This window comes from Arvicanthis niloticus, chromosome 5 (genome assembly GCF_011762505.2).
Source record: "Arvicanthis niloticus isolate mArvNil1 chromosome 5, mArvNil1.pat.X, whole genome shotgun sequence".
Lineage (NCBI taxonomy): Eukaryota > Metazoa > Chordata > Mammalia > Rodentia > Muridae > Arvicanthis > Arvicanthis niloticus.
The window spans coordinates 25767279-25791456 of NC_047662.1; the positions used below are offsets into that span (position 1 = coordinate 25767279).

Here is a 24178-nt window from a genome sequence, read left to right on the forward strand (position 1 = left end):
TCAAACTCCGGGGCTCCCAGGCGCCTCTCAGAGCGGTGGAAGAGTTGAGACTGGGGGTGTGTAGGTTGTACCCACCCGGAGCCGAGAGGGACAAGGGAGAGAAGCTCCAGCGGCACCCTGTGGGGTAGAGACTCTTGGTTGAAGTGACTCTTGGCTGGGTCAAGCCTGGCTTGGCTAGCTTGCTTGAGTTGGCAGGCCTCCATGAGGGAATGCAGAGAGGTCCTCCACAGAAGATTAGATCAGGAGCTTAGACGGTGGGCCCCAAAGACATGAGGAACTCCATGATTTTAAAAGGTTTATTGTCATGGTGGAAAGTGGATGAAGCTGTACCCTGTACCCCAGGGTGGGCCTGAGATTAAATACTGTTTGTAAGGAGAAGGGTCTGGGAAGGAATGCTTAATTGGCTATGCCTTTAGGTACCTCATTAATATAGAGATCTCTTGAGGCTCTGAGGCCTGTAGTCACGCCCTCTACCTACGTGACTGCAAGGCACTGATCAATGGAGGTCTTCAGCCGGGAGTCAGGACCCTGGAGTCTGGGAGCGTGGCGAAATGCATGCCCGTTCCTTGCAGGGATACCTGCTGGGTCTCCGGCCATCTCTAGCCAGTGCTCCACCAGAAACCATACTATCCTTTCATGGTCCTCCGCCCCACATTCATGGTTTTGACATAGTTTACAATCCCATTCAATACTAGCATTGCCAAAGATGCTGAGGCTCTTACCTGGCCGGAGGGGTGGGGTGGGGGGTGAGGGGCGAGGGGGCGGGGCTGCTAGTTCCGTACCAGCGTATACTCCTTGGGTGCCCAGAGCAGGCGAGGATGGTGGATCTCTGATCTCCAGTCAATTTCCTTTGCCCAGCAGAACTCAGGCGACAGCAGCTTGCTGGGCTTGCTCAGCCAAAAGAACTTGTTGAGATGGCTTTCGTCATGCCAGAGCGCCTCAATGCCGTGCTCACGGTCCAGCTGTTGGCCAGTCACACAGTGGGCTGTCAGCTTGAGCAGCTCAGCCACACTGCCGCCAAACACCGCAGCATGATAGTAGAAATCGCCTTCGCTGAAGGACAGCGCGGCAGCCGATCGCTTGTGCCTCTCGTAGGGCAGCAGCCACCGTGGCCAGCGGTAGTGCCAGGCATGCAGCTGTGCCACCAAATCTGCCAGCACCTCGGGACCGAAGTTACCGGTGAAGTACTGGTCCACGTCCAGGCAGAACACATAGTCAGTTTCTTGGCCCAGCTGCCCTCCCAGAGCCTCATGTAGCGTGGGCATGCGAGCCATGGACACGTCCTGCCAGCGCCTTTCTCGCTGCACGGCTTTCACCCGCAGCAGGCGACCCTGGCCTAGAGCCACATAGGGTACTGCTTCAGGGCGATCGGTAAACACATAGTACACCACGTTCTGGCCGACCATGAAGTGCTGCTCTGCTGATACCAGGAAGTGTTCCAGGTATTTCTCCAGGTACCTGCCAGGCAGTCAGGGCAGAGTCAGTCCTGACATCCTCCACCCCTGCCCATACCAGGCCATGCAATCCCAGATCTCCAGCTTTGAAGTGGTGTATTAAAAGACTGAAAGCTGTCTGCCAGCTCCCTGGAGGGGATGCATTGCCCTGCCCTGTTCCCCTTGAATATGGACTCCTGATTTCTCTGACCCAGGCAATATTGAGCTGGACCACCCTTGGAGGACAGAAGGTGTTTGAAGTACTCTGAGCCTCTGGTCCTGGGACCTCCCTCCACCCCGAGGCGGCTATGATGCAAGTAAGCCTGTGCTGTTGAGGATATTTTGTTGGTTATGGTGGTAGTGGTTTTGTTGTGGTAATTGTTGGGACACAAGTCAGGGTTATCTGGGAGGAGAAAGCTTCAGTTGAGAAAAATGTCACCATCAGAGTGGCCTGTAGGCAGTAACGTAGGAGGGACTAGCCCACTATGGGTCTGTCCACCCTTGGGTCCTGGGGTGTAGAAGAAGGCAGGCTGGGCAAGTCCTTGTGAAGCAAGCCAGTAAAAAGCACTCCTCCATGGCCTCTGCTTCAGTTCTTGTCTCCAGGTTCCTGCCCTGGCTTCTTTTCTTGGTGGACTACCAACTGAAATAGCTGAGATAAACCCTTTCCTCCCCAAGCTGTCATGCTGTTTATCACAGCAATAGAAAAGCAAATTAATACAAAGCCCAAGCCAGCCACAGAGGGAGCTTACGTGAAGTGAGAGGCATCCATGGGTCTTTAGGTGTTGATTTCTCTCGGTTGAGACCCAGTAGTGAATAGCCCCTCTGTGTCATCCTGGATTCCTGACTATAGTGCTTTATTTTAAACCATAGTGTCTGTTGCTTTCCTTTACAAGGATGCTCAGAATACTGACAATTTGCATCCCTCAAAACCTGTGACACCAGAAGTTTAAAGGAATAGTGACCAAGCCAAATAGACGGAATGTTTACCACATAGCACACACTAAGTGCATGTGCTGGTTTTTTTTTTTTTTTAAGCTAGAGTCACTTGAACAAATATACAGAATTCTAAGGGGTAGGGGCAAGAGTTGAGGCCAGCTTGGCATTGGAGCCAGATGACTTACATATGCTCTGCTTCTTTCTGGTGGACCTGCTAAATCTGGGTCATGGGTCAGCATCTCAGAGTGTAGGGTTCACAGTCCTGGAACTCAGGGAGGTATCCTGAAATCTTAGTTTCTGGAGCTCCTGGCCTCTAGAGCATTTTCTTGCCCCCTATGGCACACAGGCACATAGGCCAGAGGAGTGGCCCCAAGGGTCCAGCAGCTCTGTCCCGTTTCTCTTGGGCCAGCCCTGTGATCTTTCAGCCACCTTGTGTTGCAGTTACTCTCCAAGATTTTTCTTTTTTGTGAGGTCTGGGGCATGGTTGGGAAAACCTTAAACAGTTTTCTGGGATATCCAGTAGCTCAGAATTCTTTGCCCAGGTTTTTTTGTTTGTTTGTTTTTTCTTCCTAGGTGGGTTCATTTCAAAGGAGCCTGGCCCTCTCCCTACCCTGTCCTGTACTCCATTGCTCTGTGACTTAGGGTTGTAGGTCTGATTCCACACCCAGCCAGGAATCCCCTTTGTATCACTTTGGAAAGTGGTCATCACCCTGGACTCTCCTTTTCATCCATAATAGGAGGACAGTGTCCTGCCCTGTGTCTCTTCCCCCTACCTAGCTCCTTCTATACCTGAGGACCACCATTTATGTTGCAGGCTGTTTGATCACACTGTGACCCCTGAGGTTGTGTTATGGTGTGGCTCAGACCTTAGCACACACCTTTAATCCCTCTGGCTGAAATACAGACATGCCCTCAGTACACACCTTTAGTCCCAAACAATGAAGGTAAAGTTAGTTTATAAAAGAAAATGCTCATGTTTAAAAGTGATGTCTAATTGAGTGGCAGACAAAGTGATGAATCAGAGAAAGATTTGACAGAGTAGGCTATGCCTACCCAATTCTCATGAGTTGAGAAAAGAGAGGTTACTTAAGAGAAAGAAGTGCAGAGAAAAACAAAGACGGTTTTACTGGGAGAGTTTTACAGAGACAGGTTGAAGAGAGAACAAGCTAGACACAAGTGAAAACAGAATGAGCCAGAGAATGGGAAGGAGTCAGAAGATTAGATCCGATTGCTAGAGTTAGTTTTAGGCCGAGTAGAGCAATTCAGTCAGCAGCAAGAGAAGCCAGTTTGAATCAGTCAGCCTGGAGAGGAGTTTGAGCCAGAGCAGCTGAGTTGACCAGCCAGAGCTCAGAAAGAGCTAGAAAGGGCAAGCTTATTCAGCAGTAAGTATCAGAGGCTGAAAATAATGTAGGCCTAGATGAGATTGTACAGAGGCTAGAAGCTTCCAGAACTAGGCCTAGGTTAGCAGACAGAGGCAATAAACCTTGGAGACAATTACATTTCAGGTATATAAGAGTTACACTTATATCTTTGTATGCCTCACCTGCAATGATCTTGTCCTCCTCAGTCACCTGCTTCTGTGGCTACCCCCTTGACATGGTCATTATTTATGTCGCATCTCCAAACTGTTACTCTCACTCTGTGAGAGCCTCTTTCATCCAGCTCACTTACCCTGATCCTTTCCCCACACAGGCTTACCTCACTGAGCTCTGTGATCTGGCCATTGTCAGTTCTAATATATCACTCTCCAATGCCACATGCCCTCATGTCCTTCTATGCCTACCCTGGAGTCATGCCCTTTCTAAATTCCCGAGCTCCTGGCTCTTCTTTCTTTATCAGACTGCCTGGCAAAGCCATTCCTACACTGAGTCACCTATGCTAAGGACCTTAGTTTAACCAGTTGCTAGACCCCCTTTTCTTGTCATTGGTCATTGACCTGAAAAGCTCATTTATATCTCATTACAAACCCAGTGTTTCCATGTGTGCCAGACCTAACCCCAGGCACATTTCTTTTTCTGAGCTTTGGCTGCTGGGCTAGGTGGACTCTGGCATTGATGTCCAGGGAGTAGGGGACAGCCGAGAGTGCTTCTGTCCTTGCATGAGAGTCTGAAACAGTGGGTACAGCCTGTAGCTGCACTGTGTGCTCCCATGGCATGGACCAAGGCTTCATGAATCCCTGCCCATGGGCACACCCTTCTGCTCCCTACCTAGAAACATGATCTCTTCCCTGGGCCTTACCTGCCTACTGCAAAGACAGTCAGTCCAATGGTGAGGTTCTGCCGTCTCGCCTCTTGCTCAGCTACATGTGGATCGAAGGTGTCATCCCAAATAATTGGGGCTCCCCAAGAGGTACAGGTCAGGACGTCAGGCCGGGCCCTGGCCATGAGCAGGAGGAGTAAGAAAGACAGTTGTATTCACCCAGCTGCTTGGCATCTGATTATTGCCACTGCCCCATTGCTGGACCCTAGGAACCCACAGATATATCAGACCTGTCCGTAAGCACCCCTAACTTAGAACCAACTTGATAATCTGGGTGGCATGTGACCCAATGGGCCCCCTTTGAATTTCCAAAACCAGAATGCCTTGTGTGGATGAACAGAGAGCAGGAGCCCGGGGAAGACCTATATAGTTAACTTGTGGACATCCTGCGTGGGAGAACAGTGGCTGCTTACCAGTGACGCAACACTCCTGTGAAATTGTCCCTTGGCAGAGGCATCATGGCTGTGGGGCAGGTACCCATGGGGATGAAGACTTCTATGTGCCTGTGGGTGGTGGAAGCAGGAAGAGACACTAGGCATGTTCTTTGTTGGGTGAGGAGAGCCCGTGGAACATTTGCCCAAGCTAAGCCAGCTACCATCTCCCCTTCCTCCAGGAGGCCCTTGCAAAGATCCACTCCAGCCCTAGCCCCAGGGAAGGAACTGTACCTGAGAATACTGACTCTGTAATAATATAGGCCTAAGAAACCAAGTGTAGCCAGGAAGAACCGCCACAGGAGTCTCTTCTTGACCCTGGGGAGGTGGGAATGGGAGAAGGCATCAAAGACTGACTTACACGGGAGAGATGATGGCCTGATTTCCCTGCTTTGTTTGATTTCTGAGTAAGAACCTATTCACACAGCACAAACATTCTAAAGGATTCAAGAGTTTGCATGGCACAAAGCCCATTGCAGTTCTGCACAGAGGTGGTCAGTGGTATTGGTGTGTCACGCATCCTTCCTGAGATGACCTGGTCAGAGAAGGTACACACAGATATTACAGCAAGCACTCCTTGTTCCTCTGTCTGCCCTACAGATGGCATCATAGTGGACAATCTGTCCTACACCTTGCAGGTTTTCCTGACTCTTGTATCGCTCTGCTAATAAATAAGGCATGTTATATAGCAGCATTTAAAGACAGCATTGTCTTCACAATGCTGGGGGCGGGGGGAATCAAACCCAGGGCTTCACACATTAGGCAAAATTACTACCACTGAGCTGCACCCCAGCTCATCTCAATACTTAAAGAACCTCCCGCCCTCTTCCCCAGATGCCCCTCATGCCTTGGGTCGGAGGAGCTCATCCTCCGGCAGGATCTGTCTAAGGAGCCCCAAGTCCTGTCCTCAGCTTTGGACAGCAGTGTGGCAGGGTGTGAGTTGGGCAGGCGTGGAGGTCAGTGGCATTTAGGTTTGGTGTGCTTGATGTGTTGTGGCAAGGCTGATCTTGGATGGAGGCGGCGAGGGAGACCCAAGAGGAGAAAGGAATTGGTGGCTTGGTAGCTGAGAGCCAAGAGCTGGGCAGATGCATGTCGGTGGCATCCTCCCACCTAGCTCAAAGGCTGCAGGCCTGGCTTGGAGGGAGTGGGCATGGGGATTTGACCGTGGTTAGGTTGTTTGTTTGTTTTTGTATGTAAGCACCTCTTAGTAAGAGCAGATAGGGGGTCCAGGTATCTGCTTTGAACTCTGGTGTTTCTATTTGTCAGCCACACTGGCTCTCTGGGCATCAGTCTTCACGTGAGACGGGGTGATTAGAATAGCATCCTTATGCACCCCGCTCATGTGCTCTCTTCCTTTTGATAGCTTGTAACTCTATTCCCCACCTGCCCTATAACTCCCCCAGCAGTTTCTATGATCACTTTCGAGAAGACAATTTACATCAGATTCTCTTATCTCTTGGAATAACTCCACACCATATGCCTAAGATTTGCTAAAGAACCCGCCTTTCGCCTAATGCCCTTGTGGGAACTCTCAAGGCACAGGGTGCCTCCGGAAGGGTAAGCTGCAGAAACCTGCATGCAGCCCAGCCCCTCCCTCTCCCACACTCACCTACCGTGGAAGTGGAAGTCCCCAGGTTGGCTTGCCTTTGTCTCTTTGTCTCTGCCCTTCCTGTTCTCTGCAACCTCCATGTGACCCTGGCCAGCTCACTCTCCGTTCAGCCCCCAGCGCCATCTCCTAAGAGACCAACCTCCTTTAACAGTGCCTATGGCAAACCAGCAGCTTAATTCTCGAAGGGGGAAAATGCATTTAGTAGGCAAATGAATGGAAATATGTGTTCCCTCACCACCAGTAGTCAAAGACATACAAATTAGAACCCAGCAGCAGGTTTTGTTTATAAAATGATCGCCTTTAAAAAAAAAAAAAAAAAAAAAAAAAAAAGCAGCTATGGCCAGGTTGCCAGCATGCAGTGTGAGAAGCAGTCCCCTGGCTTGCTGGCAGAGTGGGAACTATCCTGGCCTTTTAGAAAGCTGCTTAGCTTCCATTATCTGTCCCCTGATGCCCAACAGCCCCAAGCCTTTGCCCATCTGTTCGAAGAAGATGCCTTTTGGTATAGAAGATAGTCATGCCTCAAGCTGTTTGCCAGGGTCTGTTGGGCCCTGCTCTTGCTTACATTGTGGCACCAAGTCTTGTGCTGGGGCCAAGACATCAAGGTAAGAGAGATGGGAAGACAAACCCTGTCTTCAGGATGCGGAGTGAAGATCCAGAAAGGCTGAGAAGAGCAGAGGTCTGTACAGTGGACCCAGAGAAGGGGTGGGGGGTGGTGGTGGGGAACACAAGCATAGTGGCATATCAACCTGGGAGGGGATAGGGGAAGGGACAGAAGGTTTTCAGAGACTTCCTGGAATTGCTGACCTGTATGTAAGTGAGGCCTAAGAGAACCAGAAGCTATTTAGAAAGGGATGTGGGAGAAGGGCAGCCTCCAACAAGGAAACGCCAGTGTACCTAGGGATCTCTCATTAAGGGGAGGTTTTTAGTGTGTGTGAGGTGATGGGGTGGTATTGGGATAATTTCACTTGGAAAAACAAACAAACATAAAAGTATTCAGATTGTACTTTGTACCTGGACATGGTGGCTGGGTGGGAGGGGCCAGGGTTGCTGGGCTGTGAGGCAGAGCATTAGTGGCTGGGTCAGGAGGAATTCGTGGAGGGTTCATGGGCAGGGTGTGGCCATTGAGGACAGAGGGATCTGGATCTGTAATCTAAGAGTATCTGGATCTGAGGGTCAAACTGGATCTTTCTGATTAGGGTAAAGCCTGGAGCTCAACAGAGAGTTTTGGGATTCATCAGGAGCACAAGAGAGTTGTGGGAGGGAACACAGAAGTGCAGGAGGCCAGCCCAGGCATTGAGTGCTAGGTATGTGCGTGCCAGGTGAGGGGACAGAAGCTGATGGAGATGGGAAGAGGAGTAACAGGGTGTGGAGGGTCGTTGTCCTTAGCTGGACTGTAAAGAGTAAAGACAGAGGAAGCTGAAGACACCAGAGGTTTGCAGTTGATGGAGACACAGCTTCCTTTGACAGCTGCCCAGAAGGTATTTACAGAGTGGGGTCTCAAGTCTGGGATGGGCCTCATTTGAGTTGCTCATAGATACCTGGGAATGGCTCCTGTTTAGCCAAAGGGACTGGCTAAATGCACCTGTCGTGAGGACACAGGGGGAAGCTGCTTTCCGCGGGAACCAGAAATGAGAAAGTTAGGATCTAGAAACGACATGTATCATGACAGTTACTGAGCAAGAATAAAAGAACAGCCCAGAAAATGAGGGCAAAAGGAGCCACTTAAGGACTTGTTAAAGTCATTGTAGGAGGGCTTTTCTGCATCTCCTCAGTTGCCTGCAATGGTCTTACATTGCTGACTGTCTATGTTATGTGTCCATGTTCATGTGTGTACAGATTCATGCATGTGGGAATAAGCATGTAAGTGTGTATATAGATCAACCAGAGGTCAACCTCAGGCATCCTTCTAAAATCCTGTCTCCTCCCCTCCCCTCTCCTTTTTCAGTGCTGGGAATTGAACTTAGGGTCTCATTGTGAGCGACGTAGGTACCCTACCACTCAGCCACGGTCCCAGCTTCCATTTTGTTTTTAAAGACAGGGTCTTTCTGTAGCTGGGAACTTGTCATGTAGGCTAGAACTTGTCATGAGACTGAGCAGAGTCTCAGGGCCACACCTGTCCCCAGCTTCTCCATGCTGGGGTAACAAGTGTGTGCCACAACACTGGCTTTTTTTTTTTTTTTTTAAATGTAGGTTCTGGGATCAAATTCAGTTCTTCAGAAGCTGTGTTGATTTTTAAATGAAGGACTTGAGAGTTAGCCCTCTGGGTAATGGCACGATCAGTCTCCGGAGGAGGGGACTCTTCTAGTATTTCATGTACTGACGGTCACAGCATCCATAAGAGCTGCATCATCATTTACTGGGGGATGCCGGGACAGCAAAGCCCCCTAGGTCCCGATGCGATCCCCACACAGAGACGTCACACTTTACAGTAGCCACGTTACAAAAGAGAAGCAGGTGAAAATAATTTTTATCTTTTTTTAATGCCAACATATCTAAAATATCCTTTGAATATGCAATCACTGTGAAAATTGATACATTTCCTTGCCTAGTTTTTCTAAGTCTAAATCCTATTTTTGACTTAACACAGCGTGCTTGGGGCGGGGGGAGGGGGGCGGGCTCAGCACCCATGTGGTGCTACTTGCTGTTCTATACAGATTATAGGGGGACCCATGGATTGGTGGCTGTGGCTGTTGGAAAACTCCAGGGATGGAAGCAGGACCTGTAAAAACTGCTTTTGACTCAGTGCCCTCTGATTGTCTTCGCTGATGCACAATAAAGCCCCTCCCCTCTGTTAACTAGTGTATAACTTCTGTAATGTACCTAGGATCCTATGTTCCAGTTCGTTTTCTGGCTGAGGCGAAGGCCACGGGAATCTTGTATCCTCTAGATTGCTGTGTCTGCCCAGGTGTTGCCCACACACCTTAAACTCACAGCATCTAAACCACAAGTTTGTGTGTTCTTGCCTGTCCCACCCCTTCTCTCCTTTGTGCTCCTGGGATCCCTGTTAACAACAGCTGTCTCCAGGTTTGGCTGTGTATACACGGAAGCTCCTCTCAGACTCACCTGCAAACCCCCCTTCTCTGCCTTGCTGTTTTACATCTGGCTTTGTGTAACAATCTCCCAGTCAGGTTGCTGGGCTCCACCCTTCAGCTCCAACAATTAGGTTTCCCATAAATCCCTGGGATCATCACCTCTGTCTTTGCCCAAGCACTTCCCCCAGCTTCTGTCACTCATTTCCCGGATCCTTGACATATGGTTCCCTTTTCTCCGTCTCTACCGTCAGCAGACCTCTCCGTTAGCCCTTGCCTGACCTGTGTCTGTCTGTCTGCCCTGGGAGCTCTTCATTATCCTAGTTGACTCTGTAGTCTTGGTTCCAAGTCCCAGAACCTGCTGGTGACATTAACAATCATTTGCCAGAACTGGATGGAGTCATGAAGTGTAGATTTAACGTCACAGTCACACTCTGCCTACCCCACTGAAGCTTCTTTGCTTAAAAGCCCATTTGCTCTGGGAGTTAAGTGCCTGGAGAGGAACGTGGATTGCTACCATTCTGTCAGTGAGGTGACTGGGTCTCATGTGCTCAGGGAAGTGGCTGGCATGTGCTGGGGCTGAGCCTCGACCTACCCAGTGTGACCCCAGGTTCCTCTCACAAAGGTCCCTGGATCCTGAGGTCTCGTGCCTGACCTCTCCCGCTCTGCCTGAAGCCCACTCTGAACCCTGGTAGCGGGGCTAGAGTGGCCCTGCAGCAGGAACAGGGGAGGGCTGGCACGGACTTCTCTTTGTCCCTGGCGAGTGTCACACATTCTTAGACAGTTCTCTCCCTTGTCCTCTCTCACACCAGAGTAGGGAAACCAATGCTTATCTTGGAAATGGGGCCTTAGTGGGGGCATTCGGGCAGAACTGGCTTGGAGTGGCCCAAGCTGGATCAAAGGGCCACATGAGGAAAGCTGGGACCCAGATAGGCATGGGGTGACTGTACTGACCTACCACTCTGCTCCTCCAGGGCACCAGGTTAGAGCTTTACTCCAGAAGGACCTGTGTGACCTACTCTTCCACATTTCTTGGTCAGATTTTGCCAAAGGACCTGTGGTCTCCAGCTCACTGTAGAAGATAGCTCAGAGCTCAATAATGCCCATTCCTTTGCCCCTTTCCCTGCTTTCGAGAGCTCTCAGATACAGGGAGTACGGCATCCTTGGACCCTGGCTTTCTTCCTCACCCAGGGGACAAAGGAAGAGATCTCCTTAGCTTCCCTCTCCCTGCTCCCTCTTCCTCCCCCCTCCTCTCTTGCTCCTGGAGCTACACTTCCCTCAGGCACTCCACCTCCTGATTGAACCCCTCTTGAGTCAATCAGCCTGGAGCTAGGAATTGTACCTCCTACCTGGCCAGCACTGAGCCCACTCACCTGAGTCTCTCGAGGGCCACTGGGAGAAGCCAGTTGTGATAACCTGCCATACAGAGTTTTTTTTCTATCCCAGAGAGTTGGAAGAAATGATCTACTCATGAAGAAAGTGACAAGGTATGGGGGACAAAACAGTTCCTTCTTGCCTCCTGGACTCAGGAACCACACCCTAAGGCAATCTGGGATGGATCACCAATAAACTCAGAAACTGGAAGTGAGGCTTACAGGAAGGAATTGATGGGTGGAGCTGGCAAGTCCCTTGGGGCCAATCATCTACGAAAGAGTGGACAAGTAAGCCTAGAATGACCCTTGGGAAGGCCATATGGACTTTTCTGCCTCCTCACTTTGGGTCCTGGAGATCTTCCTTAGGGCTTGTTTCTAGGAGGGGTTAGGGTCATGAAATCACACCCCCACCCACAGGCTCCGAACCCAGTGACATCACATCTAGATGACCCCCACATTTGTATGGCCAAGGCAACCGCCATACATTCCCAGAATCCACCTGGCTACCTCACACCTGGGAGAGGCTCAGTCACTGCCCATACAAATAGGCAGAACCCCCACCTCTCCCTCTGCTTCCTCTTCTTCTCCCCCTCCCCTCCCCCAGCCCAACCTTTGCCCTATCTCCTGAATAAACCCCACTTGGAACCATTTGGTCTGGTGTGGTCTGTTCCAAGCAGTGCGCAAACAAACATCATTGATGTGTTGGGCTAAGAACCAAAGACTCCAGGACTGCTGCGTGGACTGCCACCCCTGCCACCACCGCCACTGCTACACCATGTGGACTGTATCCGCTGCTACCTGCCATCACCGACCATGTGGATTTCCACTGCTGCTGCAGACCAACTCCACACACCGCTGCGAGGCTCACGAAACTTCTGCCACATGAGCTGTGCCACTGCAGCCCGCCACGTGCAGCTAGCCTCTGCTACGTGGGCGAGGCAGCCAGACAGGCCCCACACAGACCTCACGGTTTCACATTTCCTGATACCAGACTGTGGAAGCCCGCAAACACACACAGGCATATTGATTGGTAAGGAGCTTCCAACTGGCAGGAGGAACCCTAAAATGCCCAGATAGCACCTGGCCAGCCTTTCCTGGGCTAAGGTGTTTCAATGCCCCAGTCCATATGACTGGCCTCTTGGCTGACCTATGAGTTAGGACTCAGGTGGTTGGGTGACTTCTCCTCTCTAAAGCAGTTCAAAAATCCCCCAAGCTCTTGCAGCAGCTGGTAAATTCCTGGTACCCAATTGAACTGCTTTCTGGCGATCTCAGGGAAATCGCCACCGCAGTAGCCCCTAGATATTCTTGTGACGACCTCAATTTCTAGCCTGGCTGTCTGATCCGTTACTGACTCTTCTCTTGGGACACCGGTACAAATAGTTTGGTAACAGCCCCCATCACCCAATGGGTGCTAAATTGTCTTCAACTCTACCCCCAGACACCCCACTGGATTGTCTCCTGAAAAACCTCAAATCTCTAAAATTAATGCCTGATTTGAGGCCTTCCAAACTGATACAAGTCTGGATTCAGTACCCTCTAGATAATGGTTCAAAATGGTCACCTAATGGCACACTAGACCCGATCATTTTAAAAGGTCTTCATACATACTGCCAGCAGTCTGGTAAATGGAAAGAGGTTCCCTATATCCAGGCATTCATTTATCTTCTATCTCAACCCTCCATGCCTCTGCCTGTTCCCCACCCCAGCTTCTCTTAGCCATGATACCTACTCAACCACCGTTAGATGACACTACACCCCTAGATCCAGCTGACGAACTGCCTCCCTTCCGTCAAACACCTGTTTCCCTGCCACTGAAAACCCAAACTGCTGCCTCCATTTCTTCTTCTCACCAGAATACCTCAGAGCCTACTGGCCCGACCTCTCCAGACCCTTCTCCACCTTCTGTGCCAGCTGCAGGCCACTCTAATTGCCCTGTGTTGGCACCAACCTTTACCCCTCCTATCATGCATTCTAATTCCACAGCCAAACCCCCAATTCATTCTTCTCCAGGGACATCTGAACCAGCATCTGTCCTTCCTCTAAGGGAAGTGGCTGGAGTTGACAGTCTGGTCAGATTGAGTTCCTATACCTCTAACTCTTTTGCATTTATTAAGGAGTTTCAGTACATTACTCAGTCATATAGCTTGACTTTCCACGATGTACATATGATTCTCACTAACAATTTACTTTGTGATGAACGTAGCCGAGTTTGGGAAGAGGCAAAAATGCATGCAGATCAGATCCATCAAACAGACAGAACATATCCAATTGGACCTGAGGCAGTTCCTGACCAGAATCCTCGAGGGAATTATAATTCCACAGGTGGTATCTTACCTAGAGATAGATTTATAACATGTCTTTTGGCAGGCCTAAGAAAGGCAGCCTTAAAGCCAGTAAACTTTGAGAAACTCCAAGAGGTTGCCCAGGACAAACAAGAAAGCCTGTCTCAGTTTTTAGAACGTCTTACAAAGGTTTTATTGCAGTACACCAATCTGGACCCTGAAAACCCAGAAGGTAAGCAACTTCTGAAGACCTACTCCTTTTCCCAGAGCTACCCCAACATAAAAGCTAAACTTAGGCAGTTGGAGAACGGGCCCCTACATCCACAGGCAGAAATCTTGGCACTGGCCTTCAAGGTGTACCATGAGAGAGATGAGAAAGCCCGAAGACTAAAATACCACATGCTGGCAAAGGCTGTCTGACCAGCCTCAGCTGCTACCCAGGACTCCTGGTCTTTGAAGGCTCAGGGACCACCAGGCCCTTGCTATAAATGTGGTCAACAAGGTCATTGGGTGAGGGCTTGTCCCAACCCCAGCAAGCCAAGGGGACCATGTTCTAGGTGCCATCAGAAGGGACATTAGGGTATCAACTGCCCTCATGTGGCCCAGAAAAGAGGGACATCACTCCCAGAAAATCCTTCAGATGACCTTCTAGGATTGGCTATGGATAACTGATGGGGGGGGGGGAGGGCTGAGCTCTCTTGACCCGACCATGCCTATCACTAGCAGGGAGCCCCGGGTAGCTATCATGGTATGTGGACAACCAATCTCCTTCCTCTTGGAAATGGGGCCACTTACTCGGTCCTGATGGAGTTTGGGGGACCACTTCCCACTCTCGTTTTCCTATCTTTGGGGTAGGAGGACAATCTTACCTTCCTCAACAGACCCCACCACTTAGTTGCATTTTTAGAGCTATATCTCTCACCCATTCCTCTTTGGTAGTGCCTACATGTCCTGTCCCCTTATTGGGAAGGGATCCTCTAGCTAGGTTGGGAGCCTCTATTTCCTTTGCTCTCCCCCGACAATTTGCCTAAACCCAAGCTCGCCAGCAGTTCCTCTGCTCCTTCTTCTAGTCAGTCAACCTTCTGACACTAACATGTTATTTCCCTTACCAGCTTCTCAGGTGGACCCCCGAGCCGGGGACATCCAGAACCCCTCTGTTGCTAAACATCATTCTCCTGTTGTCATCTAGTTTCTGGATTCTACCAGGACCATCACCCAAGCTCAATACCCTCTCTCCCTCCAGAGCCTCAGAGGACTTAAGCCTATCATTTCTGACCTCTTAAGGAAAAAACTCCTTCACCCCACCTCTTCCCCCTTTAACACCCCTATACTAGCAGTTAAGAAACCTAATGCTACCTATCGACTGGTTCAAGACCTCAGATGCATTAATTCTGCAGTGGTTCCCCTCCATCCTGTGGTGGCTACCCCTTACACACTCCTTTCTACTATCCCCTCAGGGACTTCTCATTGCTCAGTCCTAGATCTCAAGGATGAGGGTGCATTTTTCTCTATCCCTCTAGATGCCCAGTCACAGAACATATTTGCCTTTACCTGGACAGATGCTGACATACACTTTTCTACCCAACTATCCTGGCCTGTTCTACTTCAGAGATTCCGGGACATCCCACACTTATTTGGCCAAACCCTGGCTTCTGACTTACAGTCTCTGTTTCACTCTAAATCTAAGATTGTACTTTATGTAGACAATGTCCTTCTCTGTAGCCCCTCTCTAGAGATTAGCCAAGCAGACACCTCTGCTCTTCTAAATTTCCTTTCCAGTCGAGGCTATAGGGTCTCACCTTCTAAAGTCTACTCCTCAGGTCACCTATTTGGGACCATCAATTACCCCAACCCACAAGGCTATTATTACCTTAGATACAAAGAATCTGATTCAGTCTTTAACTGTTCCTTCTACAAAGGAAAACATTTTATCACTCCTAAAAATGACTAGCTTTTTGTGTCCCTGGGTTCCTTTTTTCCCTCCTTTATCGCCCCTTATATGAAGCAGCACTAGGCCCCACCCACAAACCTCTTCTCAAACCTGTTACCAAGCCCTTCCAAAGGCTCCAACAGGCTCTCCTTAAGGCCTCAGCCTTACATCTTCCTGACCTGACTCCTCCTTTTTCCTTCTATGGAACTGAAAAGGAGGGATTTACCCTTGGAGTCTTAGGTCACCAATTGGGACCTTCTTTTGCACCTGTAGCATACTTGTCACAAAAGCTAGATCTAACCATCCAGGGATGGGCACCTTTTATTCATACCTTAGCAGCTGCTGAACTCCTTATTTGAGAGTCAAAAAAACCACTAACCTTTGGGTAGCCTATAACTGTCTTCTCTTCTCATAACCTGTCACAGCTAATAACATACAAAGGCTTACAGATCTACCTCCCTCCAGGGTTCTTTCTCTTCAGGTAGCACTAATAGAAGACCCCACACTCACCTTCCAATCATGCCCACATCTTAATAGTTCCAATCTTCTTCCTCGACCAAATACTAGCCACTCCCTATCCCACTCCTGCACTGAAACTTTAGAGGAACTATTACCTCATCCCTCACACATACAGGAGGGCACATCGCCTCAGGCCATCTATACCTGGTATACAGATGGAAGCTCCTTTCTACATAAAGGGGCCAGAAGAGCTGGCTATGCCATAGTGTCAGACACAGGTAGTGGAGGCACAGGCCCTTCCTGCTCATACCACCAACCAACAGGCTGAACTAATATTCCTTACCCATGCCTTCCAGCTGGCACAGGGACAATCCCTCAACATCTACACAGATTCCAAATATGCTTTCCATATCCTACTGTCCCATGCTGCTATCTGGAAGGAGCATGGGTTACTAACCACAAAAGGAGGATCAGGAACTAATGCATACCCAATTATGGCCATGCTAAAGGCCTCCCATCTCCCCACAGCTATTGGGAGTGTCCACTGCCGATCCCACCAGACCGATGACTTTATTGTCTCCAAGGAAAACAACCAGGCTGAGGAGGCAGCTAGAGCTGTGGCCCTTAGGGGCCTAGACTCATCTCACCCTTGCCAGGACATTCTTACACTGCAACCCACATCCCCACCTACACCCCCTGACACTTGTCAAACTCTGTCCTATCTTCACCAACTCTTTCATCCTAACAGCCAAGCATTGTCTTATTTTGTTAAGACCCACCGACAGCCTGCTCCTGAGGACTTAAGTTTCTCAAAATCTATCATTGCTTCTTGCAAAATCTGTCAGATGTCAGATCCCAACTCAAGGTATCGCAGCACCACTTTTCCTACCCATCAGGCTAGAGGTTCCCTTCTTGGAACTGACTGGCACCCTGACTCTACCCACATGTCCGCTGTCAAACGTGCCAAGTACCTCCTGGTTTCGGTGGACACCTTCTCAGGCTGGGTAGAGGCTTTTCCCACAACTAACAAAAGGGCTCAGACAGTCTCTGATCTCCTCCTCTGAGAGATCATCCCCCATTTGGCATCCCAGCCTCCCTCCAGTCAGACAATGGTCCTGAATTTACTTCCCAGGTTTCTCAAATTCTATCTAAGGCCTTAGACACCCCCTGGCATTTCCACATTCCCTACCACCCTCAATCTTCAGGTAAGGTAGAAAGAACCAACTGTTCTTTAAAAACCACTCTTGTCAAGCTGTCACAGGAACTTCATCTTGACTGGTTCTTTTCAGGCTACAAGCTCTCCCCAAGTGGCCTCTCCTCATCTCACCTTTGAACTCATGTATGGACGTCCAGTTCTATCTCCTGGTCTTTCACCTAAACTCTGTCTCCTTTCAGACCATCTACTCACCCCATTACTTTGCCACCTTCATTCTCTCCTATGGAACTTTGCTGACCACCATCTACCTCACCCATACACTGTCTCCTGTCCACTGCCTGTCAACACTGGAGACTAAGTCCTCCTATTCCCTCCAGACCATCATCCCTCACCCCTCTCTCCCAAATGGCAGGACCCTTTTAAGGTAATTCTTGTGACCCCCTACAGCTGTTAAACTGGAAGGACTCTCTCATTGGGTTCAGCTGTCTCACCTCAAGCTTTTCATTCTTCCACCTAAACTCGACTCTTCTTCATACACGTGCTCTGTTAACCTCCAGAGGCCGTTGAGATCATCCACCTTGTTCCCAATCCCAGAAAATGAGACTCCACTCCAGCAGCCGCCAAGCTCGACCTCACTGGACTAGACATGGGTTTCTCGTCCTCCCCCTGCTGCTTGTTTCTATCCAGGTCAGCCCTCACATCTGGAGATTCCAAGTTCAAGAGGCACCCACAGATAGCAGTCTCCCAAACAGGGTCAGGAAACTGCTCCATAGCTGGATGCCAGGAACCAATCCAAATTGCTACCATCCCTGTATCTGTTGTCCCATCTAAATATTATGTTCTCTATATTTGCTTTCTCTCTGACCAGATAGAAGATTATTGTAGAAACTGGCCAGACGATTATGGGGGCTGCCCATATTGGTCTTGTCAGATACATATGCTAGGATCACAGATCAACCATTTCTTCTACCAATACCGCGAGACACTCATTTCTACATACAAGACCCATGGGATTCCAGTTGTGGTGCTTCAGAACTGAAGGGGGCTAGATGTCCTGACAGCTAAAGAAGGTGGTCTTTGCCTGTTCCCTCAAGAAGAATGCTGTTTTTAGGGAACTTCTTGTTACAGGATTATCAGCCGCTGTCCACAGAGAAACTTGATGTACACATCTACCAAGTGGACCCCGATGGCGAAAGCCAGCTACACTCCAAAATGGACTACACCCCTACACAGCAAGAAATAGCTTAAGAGACACGGCACCCTGATTCCCCTTTCACCATCAGCTTCCCCTCCCCTTTTTTCTTCTCTTTATAATAAGAAAAAGGGGGTATGTTGGTATCAGGCTCTGAACCCAGTGACATCACATCTAGGCAACCCCCACATTTGTATGGCCAAGGCAACCGCCATACATTCCCAGAATCCACCTGGCTATCTCCCACCTTTATCTGGGAGAGGCTATATCACTGCCCATACAAATAGGCAGAACCCCAACCTCTCCCTCTTCTTCCTCTTCTTCTCCCCCACCCACTTTTGCCCTATCTCCTGAATAAACCCCACTCGGAACCGTTTGGTCTGGTGTAATCTGTTCCATGCTGGGTGTGAACGAACATCAGTACTCACACCAGCTAGAGCCAAAAAACTCTGAGCACTGTGACTTGGGTACCTTCACACTCCCTTGTAGAGCTCTTTGTCTCCCCAGTAATATGGGGTGCACATGCCTGTCACCAGGGTCTCAGTCACGTAAGATCGTAACTCTGAAGCTCACACTGGTACTATGTTTGAAAGTTGAATCTTTTTGGAGAGCCAAGAAGTCAGCTTAGTGGTATAATAGGTATTGTTATGTTGGATAGTGAAGTGATTGACAGAGTATTGAAACGTTGTACATCAGGGGAACTATTCACATTTGTATGTGTATTTTTTTCAAAGATTTATGTATGAAGTGTTCTACCTGTATGTATACTTGTATGCCAAAAGAGGGCATATAGATGGTTGTAAGACACCATGTGGTTGCTGGGAATTGAACTCAGGACCTCTGGAAGATCAGACTGTGCTTTTAATCTCTGAGCCATCTCTCTAACCTATATGTATGTTTAAAATATGTATGTTTATATTTCCAAGGTTGCAAATTTTAATTAAAATTTTTTAATTAAAATTTTTATGAGACAGGGTTTCTCTGTATAACTACCCTGGCTGTCCTGGAACTCAACTTTGTAGGCCAGGCTGACCTTCAAACTCAGATATCTGCTAGCCTCTGCCTCTGAGTACTGGGATTGAGGTGTGTGCTGCCCTACCTGTTGGTATCCAGAGCCAGCTTGGCAAACAGGCTCCAAACTCAGGAATGCCATACATAGGTGACATCTGTTGCCATGACAACCCTGCATACCTTCTTGGAGCCCACTCCTCACACTCACCTGGGAACCACCTACATCACAGCCTAGATAAAAGGCGAACCTTTCCCCACCTTCAACCCTTTTTCCCCTTGTCTTTTCTCTCTCTCCTCTTTGTCCCTGTTCTTCCCTAATAAAACCTCTGCCATGGGGAACTGCTTTGGCCTGGTGTGGTCTATCCAGAGGAGAGCTGCCATTCCAACAGGACACTGGTGCGGAAACAGCCAGGAACAGGCCAGGGGAGACTGTGGCCAATCCCAGCCACGTTGCCCTGCCTCTGCCCTGATGCAGAACCACTGCTACCTGCTGGCTGCTGCAGGATTCACAGCCTTCTACCACGTGAGCTGCTGCCACTGTGGGATATAGGAACTTCTACCATGTGAGCTGGGCTGCCCCCGTCCACCCTGTGGGGCTAGCTTCTGCCATGTGGGTTGCTCAGTCTCTCAGGCCCACACCAGACATTCAGTTCCACTTTTTCCTGCTACCAGATCACTAAAATCCTCACACAGACACCAACTTATTGGAAGGTCAGTCAGAGTCAGCCAGGAGGACCCTAATTTCCTAGGTACAGCCTGGCCAGCCTTTCTTTTGGGATAAGGGGTTGGTATTTCACAGCCACGGTCCTCATGACTAGCCTCCCAGCTGACATACAGGATAGGACATTGACCCTTGGGTGACCACATACCTCGAAAATGGCTTTTGCACCCCTCCCCTTCTGGGCTCCTGAAGCTGTTTAAGAAATCCCTAGGTCTAGGTAGAAAAGCTTTCTAGTAAGTCCAGGACTTACTGTTTAGCCTCTAGGCGGTCTTCATGAAGACTTACGCCTCTAGCCTGGCTGGAATTTTTGGTAATTGATTTATTCTACAGAAGTTGGTATGAATAATCCAATAATTCCCCCAATGGGTGCTTAGACCATATCTCCAGGCACCCCACTGAGATGTCTCCTAGGAAATCTCAAATCTCTGATGTTAACACCTAACTTGAAGGCATCAAAGCTAGTTCACCTCTGCAGTAAGGTCTGGATTCAGTACCTGTTAGATAATGGCTCCAAATCCCCACACAATGGCACACTAGATCCGATCATTTTAAGGGTCTTCATACATGCTGCCAGTGCTCTGGTAAATGGAAAGAGGTTCCACATAGTCAAGCCTTCGTCTACCTTCGCTCTAATCTCTCTATATGCTCCTCTTGTTCCCAAACCCAGCTTCTCTTAGCCATGAAACCCACACTGGTACTTAAGCCAGAGATAGATTTATAACCTGCCTCCTGGCTGACCTAAGAAAGGCAGCCATAAAGCCAGTAAACTTTGAGAAACTCCAAGAGGTTGTCCAGGACAAACAAGAAAACCTGTCTCAGTTTTTAGAATGTCTCACAAAGGCTTTATTGCAGTACACCAATCTGGACCCTGAAAACCCAGAAGGTAAGCAACTTCTGACGACCTACTTCTTTACCCAGAGCTACCCTGACATAAAAGCCAAATTTAGTAGGCTGAAGAAGGGACTACTAACTCCACAGGCAGAAGTCTTAGCGCTGACCTTCAAGGTGTACCATGCTAGAGATGAGAAACATGGAAACAAAAATTTTTTGTTTGGTTTTTTTTTTTTTCCCCCAGACAGGGTTTCTCTGTGTAGCCCTGGCTGTCCTGGAACTCACTCTGTAGACAAGGCTGGCCTGGAAATCAGAAATCTGCCTGCCTCTGCCTCCCAAGTGCTGGGATTAAAGGCATGCGCCACCACTGCCCCACACTCCTGGTCTTCTAAGACTCAAGAGACCATCAGGCTCCTGCTACAAATGTGGTCAACAAGGTCACTGGACAAGAGCTTGCCTTAACTTCCAGAAGCCAAGGGGGCCATGTCCTAGGTGCCATCAAGGGGGACACTGGGCTGTCAATTGCCCTCATGTTGTACTGAATAGCGGGACATCGCTCCCAGAAAACCCTCCAGCTGATCTCCTTGGCTTGGCTACGGTTGACTGACAAGGCCCAAGCTCCCTTGACCTGACCACCACCATCACTAGCAGGGAACCCCAGGTGGCCACCACGGTTATGTGAGCAGCCCAGTTCCTTCCTCTTGGAAATGGGGCCACTTACTCGGTCCTGATGGAGTTTGGGGGACCACTTCCCACTCTCGTTTTCCTATCTTCGGGGTAGGAGGACAATCTTACCTTCCTCAACAGACCCCACCACTTAGTTGCATTTTTAGAGCTGTATCTCTCACCCATTCCTCTTTGGTAGTGCCTACATGTCCTGTCCCCTTATTGGGAAGGGATCCTCTAGCTAGGTTGGGAGCCTCTATTTCCTTTGCTCTCCCCCGCCCATTCGCCTAAACCCAAGCTCGCCAGCAGTTCCTCTGCTCCTTCTTCTAGTCAGTCAACCTTCTGACACTAACATGTTATTTCCCTTACCAGCTTCTCAGGTGGACCCCCGAGCCGGGGACATCCAGAACCCTTCTGTTGCTAAACATCATTCTCCTGTTGTCATCTAGTTTCTGGATTCTACCAGGAACATCACCCAAGCTCAATACCCTCTCTCCCTCCAGAGCCTCAGGTGACTTAAGCCTATCATTTCTGACCTCTTAAGGAAAAAACTCCTTCACCCCACCTCTTCCCCCTTTAACACCCCTATACTAGCAGTTAAGAAACCTAATGCTACCTATCGACTGGTTCAAGACCTCAGATGCATTAATTCTGCAGTGGTTCCCCTCCATCCTGTGGTGGCTACCCCTTACACACTCCTTTCTACTATCCCCTCAGGGATTTCTCATTGCTCAGTCCTAGATCTCAAGGATGTGTTTTTCTCTATCCCTCTAGATGCCCAGTCACAGAACATATTTGCCTTTACCTGGACAGATGCTGACATACACTTTTCTACCCAACTATCCTGGCCTGTTCTACTTCAGAGATTCCGGGACATCCCACACTTATTTGGCCAAACCCTGGCTTCTGACTTACAGTCTCTGTTTCACTCTAAATCTAAGATTGTACTTTATGTAGACAATGTCCTTCTCTGTAGCCCCTCTCTAGAGATTAGCCAAGCAGACACCTCTGCTCTTCTAAATTTCCTTTCCAGTAGAAGCTACAGGGTCTCACCTTCTAAAGTCTACTCCTCAGGTCACCTATTTGGGACTAACAATTACCCCAACCCACAAGGCTATTATTACCTTAGATACAAAGAATCTGATTCAGTCTTTAACTGTTCCTTCTACAAAGGAAAACATTTTATCACTCCTAAAAATGACTAGCTTTTTGTGTCCCTGGGTTCCTTTTTTCCCTCCTTTATCGCCCCTTATATGAAGCAGCACTAGGCCCCACCCACAAACCTCTTCTCAAACCTGTTACCAAGCCCTTCCAAAGGCTCCAACAGGCTCTCCTTAAGGCCTCAGCCTTACATCTTCCTGACCTGACTCCTCCTTTTTCCTTCTATGGAACTGAAAAGGAGGGATTTACCCTTGGAGTCTTAGGTCACCAATTGGGACCTTCTTTTGCATCTGTAGCATACTTGTCACAAAAGCTAGATCTAACCATCCAGGGATGGGCACCTTGTATTCATACCTTAGCAGCTGCTGAACTCCTTATTTGAGAGTCAAAAAAAAAAACAAAAAACAAAACAAAAAAACAAAACAAAACAAAAAAACAAAAAACAAAAAACAAAACAAAACAACAAAAAAAAAAAAAAAAAAAAAACCAAACCTTTGGGTAGCCTATAACTGTCTTCTCTTCTCATAACCTGTCACAGCTCACAACATAAAAAGGCTTACAGATCTACCTCCCTCCAGGGTTCTTTCTCTTCAGGTAGCACTAATAGAAGACCCCACACTCACCTTCCAATCATGACCCTCCAGTCAGACAATGGTCCTGAATTCGGGAGCGGACTTTAAGCAGAAAGCAGCTAGAAAGCAGCTATCAACTTTGCAGCCATCTGGAACCATATACCCTGATGAGAGACTTGTTTTTCAAAAGCCTACAACGGCTGAAGCACACTCTGATAAATATATTGTTTATCCCACATAGCTTGTTTTGCTGTTTAGTGACCCCCAGCTGCATGGTACACGTGGTAAAATGTTTTCACCTGTGTTCCTCTGCTTGTGCTTATAAATACCCAGGATTTCCTTGTAAGGATATAGGTGGTGGTCAGTAGGAGGTGTGAATATAGTCTGTGGGAGACAGTAAAGGAGACTTGACTACAGATCCTCTGGCTTGTCTCTATTCTTTGAATCTCTTGCCCCTCCATCCTCACTCTCTCTTGACCAGATCACTTAGCCCCAGAGCATGGGGCAGTGTAGACAGCAAATTAGTAGCCCCAAAGTGTGGGGCAGTGCGGTCCTCAACACCCAGGTTTCTCAAATTCTATCTAAGACCCTAGACACCCCCTGGCATTTCCACATTCCCTACCACCCTCAATCTTCAGGTAAGGTAGAAAGAACCAACTGCTCTTTAAAAACCACTCTTGTCAAGCTGTCACAGGAACTTCATCTTGACTGGCTCTTTTCAGGCTATAAGCTCTCCCCAAGTGGTCTCTCCTCATCTTACTCTCTGAACTCATATGGGCGTTCAGTCCTAACGGGTCTTTCACATAAATGTTCTCCTCCCAGACCATCTACTCACCCCAATACTTCGCCATCTTTCTTTCCTATGGGACTTTGTTGACCACACGCTGTCTCCTGTCCACTGCCTGTCAACATTGGAGACCAGGTCCTCCTATCCCCTCCAGACCATTGTCTCTCACCCCTCTCCCCTAATTGGTAGGACCCTTTAAAGGTAATTCTTGTGACCCTACAGCTGCTAAATTCAAGGGACTCTCCCCTTGGGTTCACCTGTCTCATCTCACACCTTTTATTCCTCCACCTAAAAATGAGTCTTCTTCATACATGTCGACCCTAACATGACTATGCTCTGT

The 24178-nt window shown here is 48.9% G+C and overlaps 1 protein-coding gene across 1 annotated transcript; it reads right to left on the bottom strand.

Moving 5' to 3' along the window:
- Positions 1–282: 282 nt before the first annotated feature.
- Positions 283–22854, bottom strand: A3galt2 (alpha 1,3-galactosyltransferase 2). The gene is made up of 5 exons (XM_076934168.1): positions 11071–22854; positions 5294–5377; positions 5042–5131; positions 4608–4745; positions 283–1458 (listed from the first exon to the last, which is right to left on the bottom strand). Exons 1-5 carry the CDS (start codon positions 11118–11120, stop codon positions 771–773), a joined length of 1050 nt encoding a protein of 349 aa, XP_076790283.1. The 5' UTR covers positions 11121–22854; the 3' UTR covers positions 283–770.
- Between the last annotated feature and the right edge of the window lie 1324 nt (positions 22855–24178).

What these genes read in the sequence shown, in the direction of transcription:
- A3galt2 (XM_076934168.1), bottom strand. Translation starts at nt 11,120, where the DNA reads ATGGCAGGTTATCACAACTGGCTTCTCCCAGTGGCCCTCGAGAGACTC. An exon ending in TACAGAGTCAGTATTCTCAG is followed by an intron (nt 5,132 to 5,293) that starts GTACAGTTCCTT and finishes CACCACCCACAG; the next exon opens with GCACATAGAAGTCTTCATCC. An exon ending in ACTGTCTTTGCAGTAGGCAG is followed by an intron (nt 1,459 to 4,607) that starts GTAAGGCCCAGG and finishes ACTGCCTGGCAG; the next exon opens with GTACCTGGAGAAATACCTGG.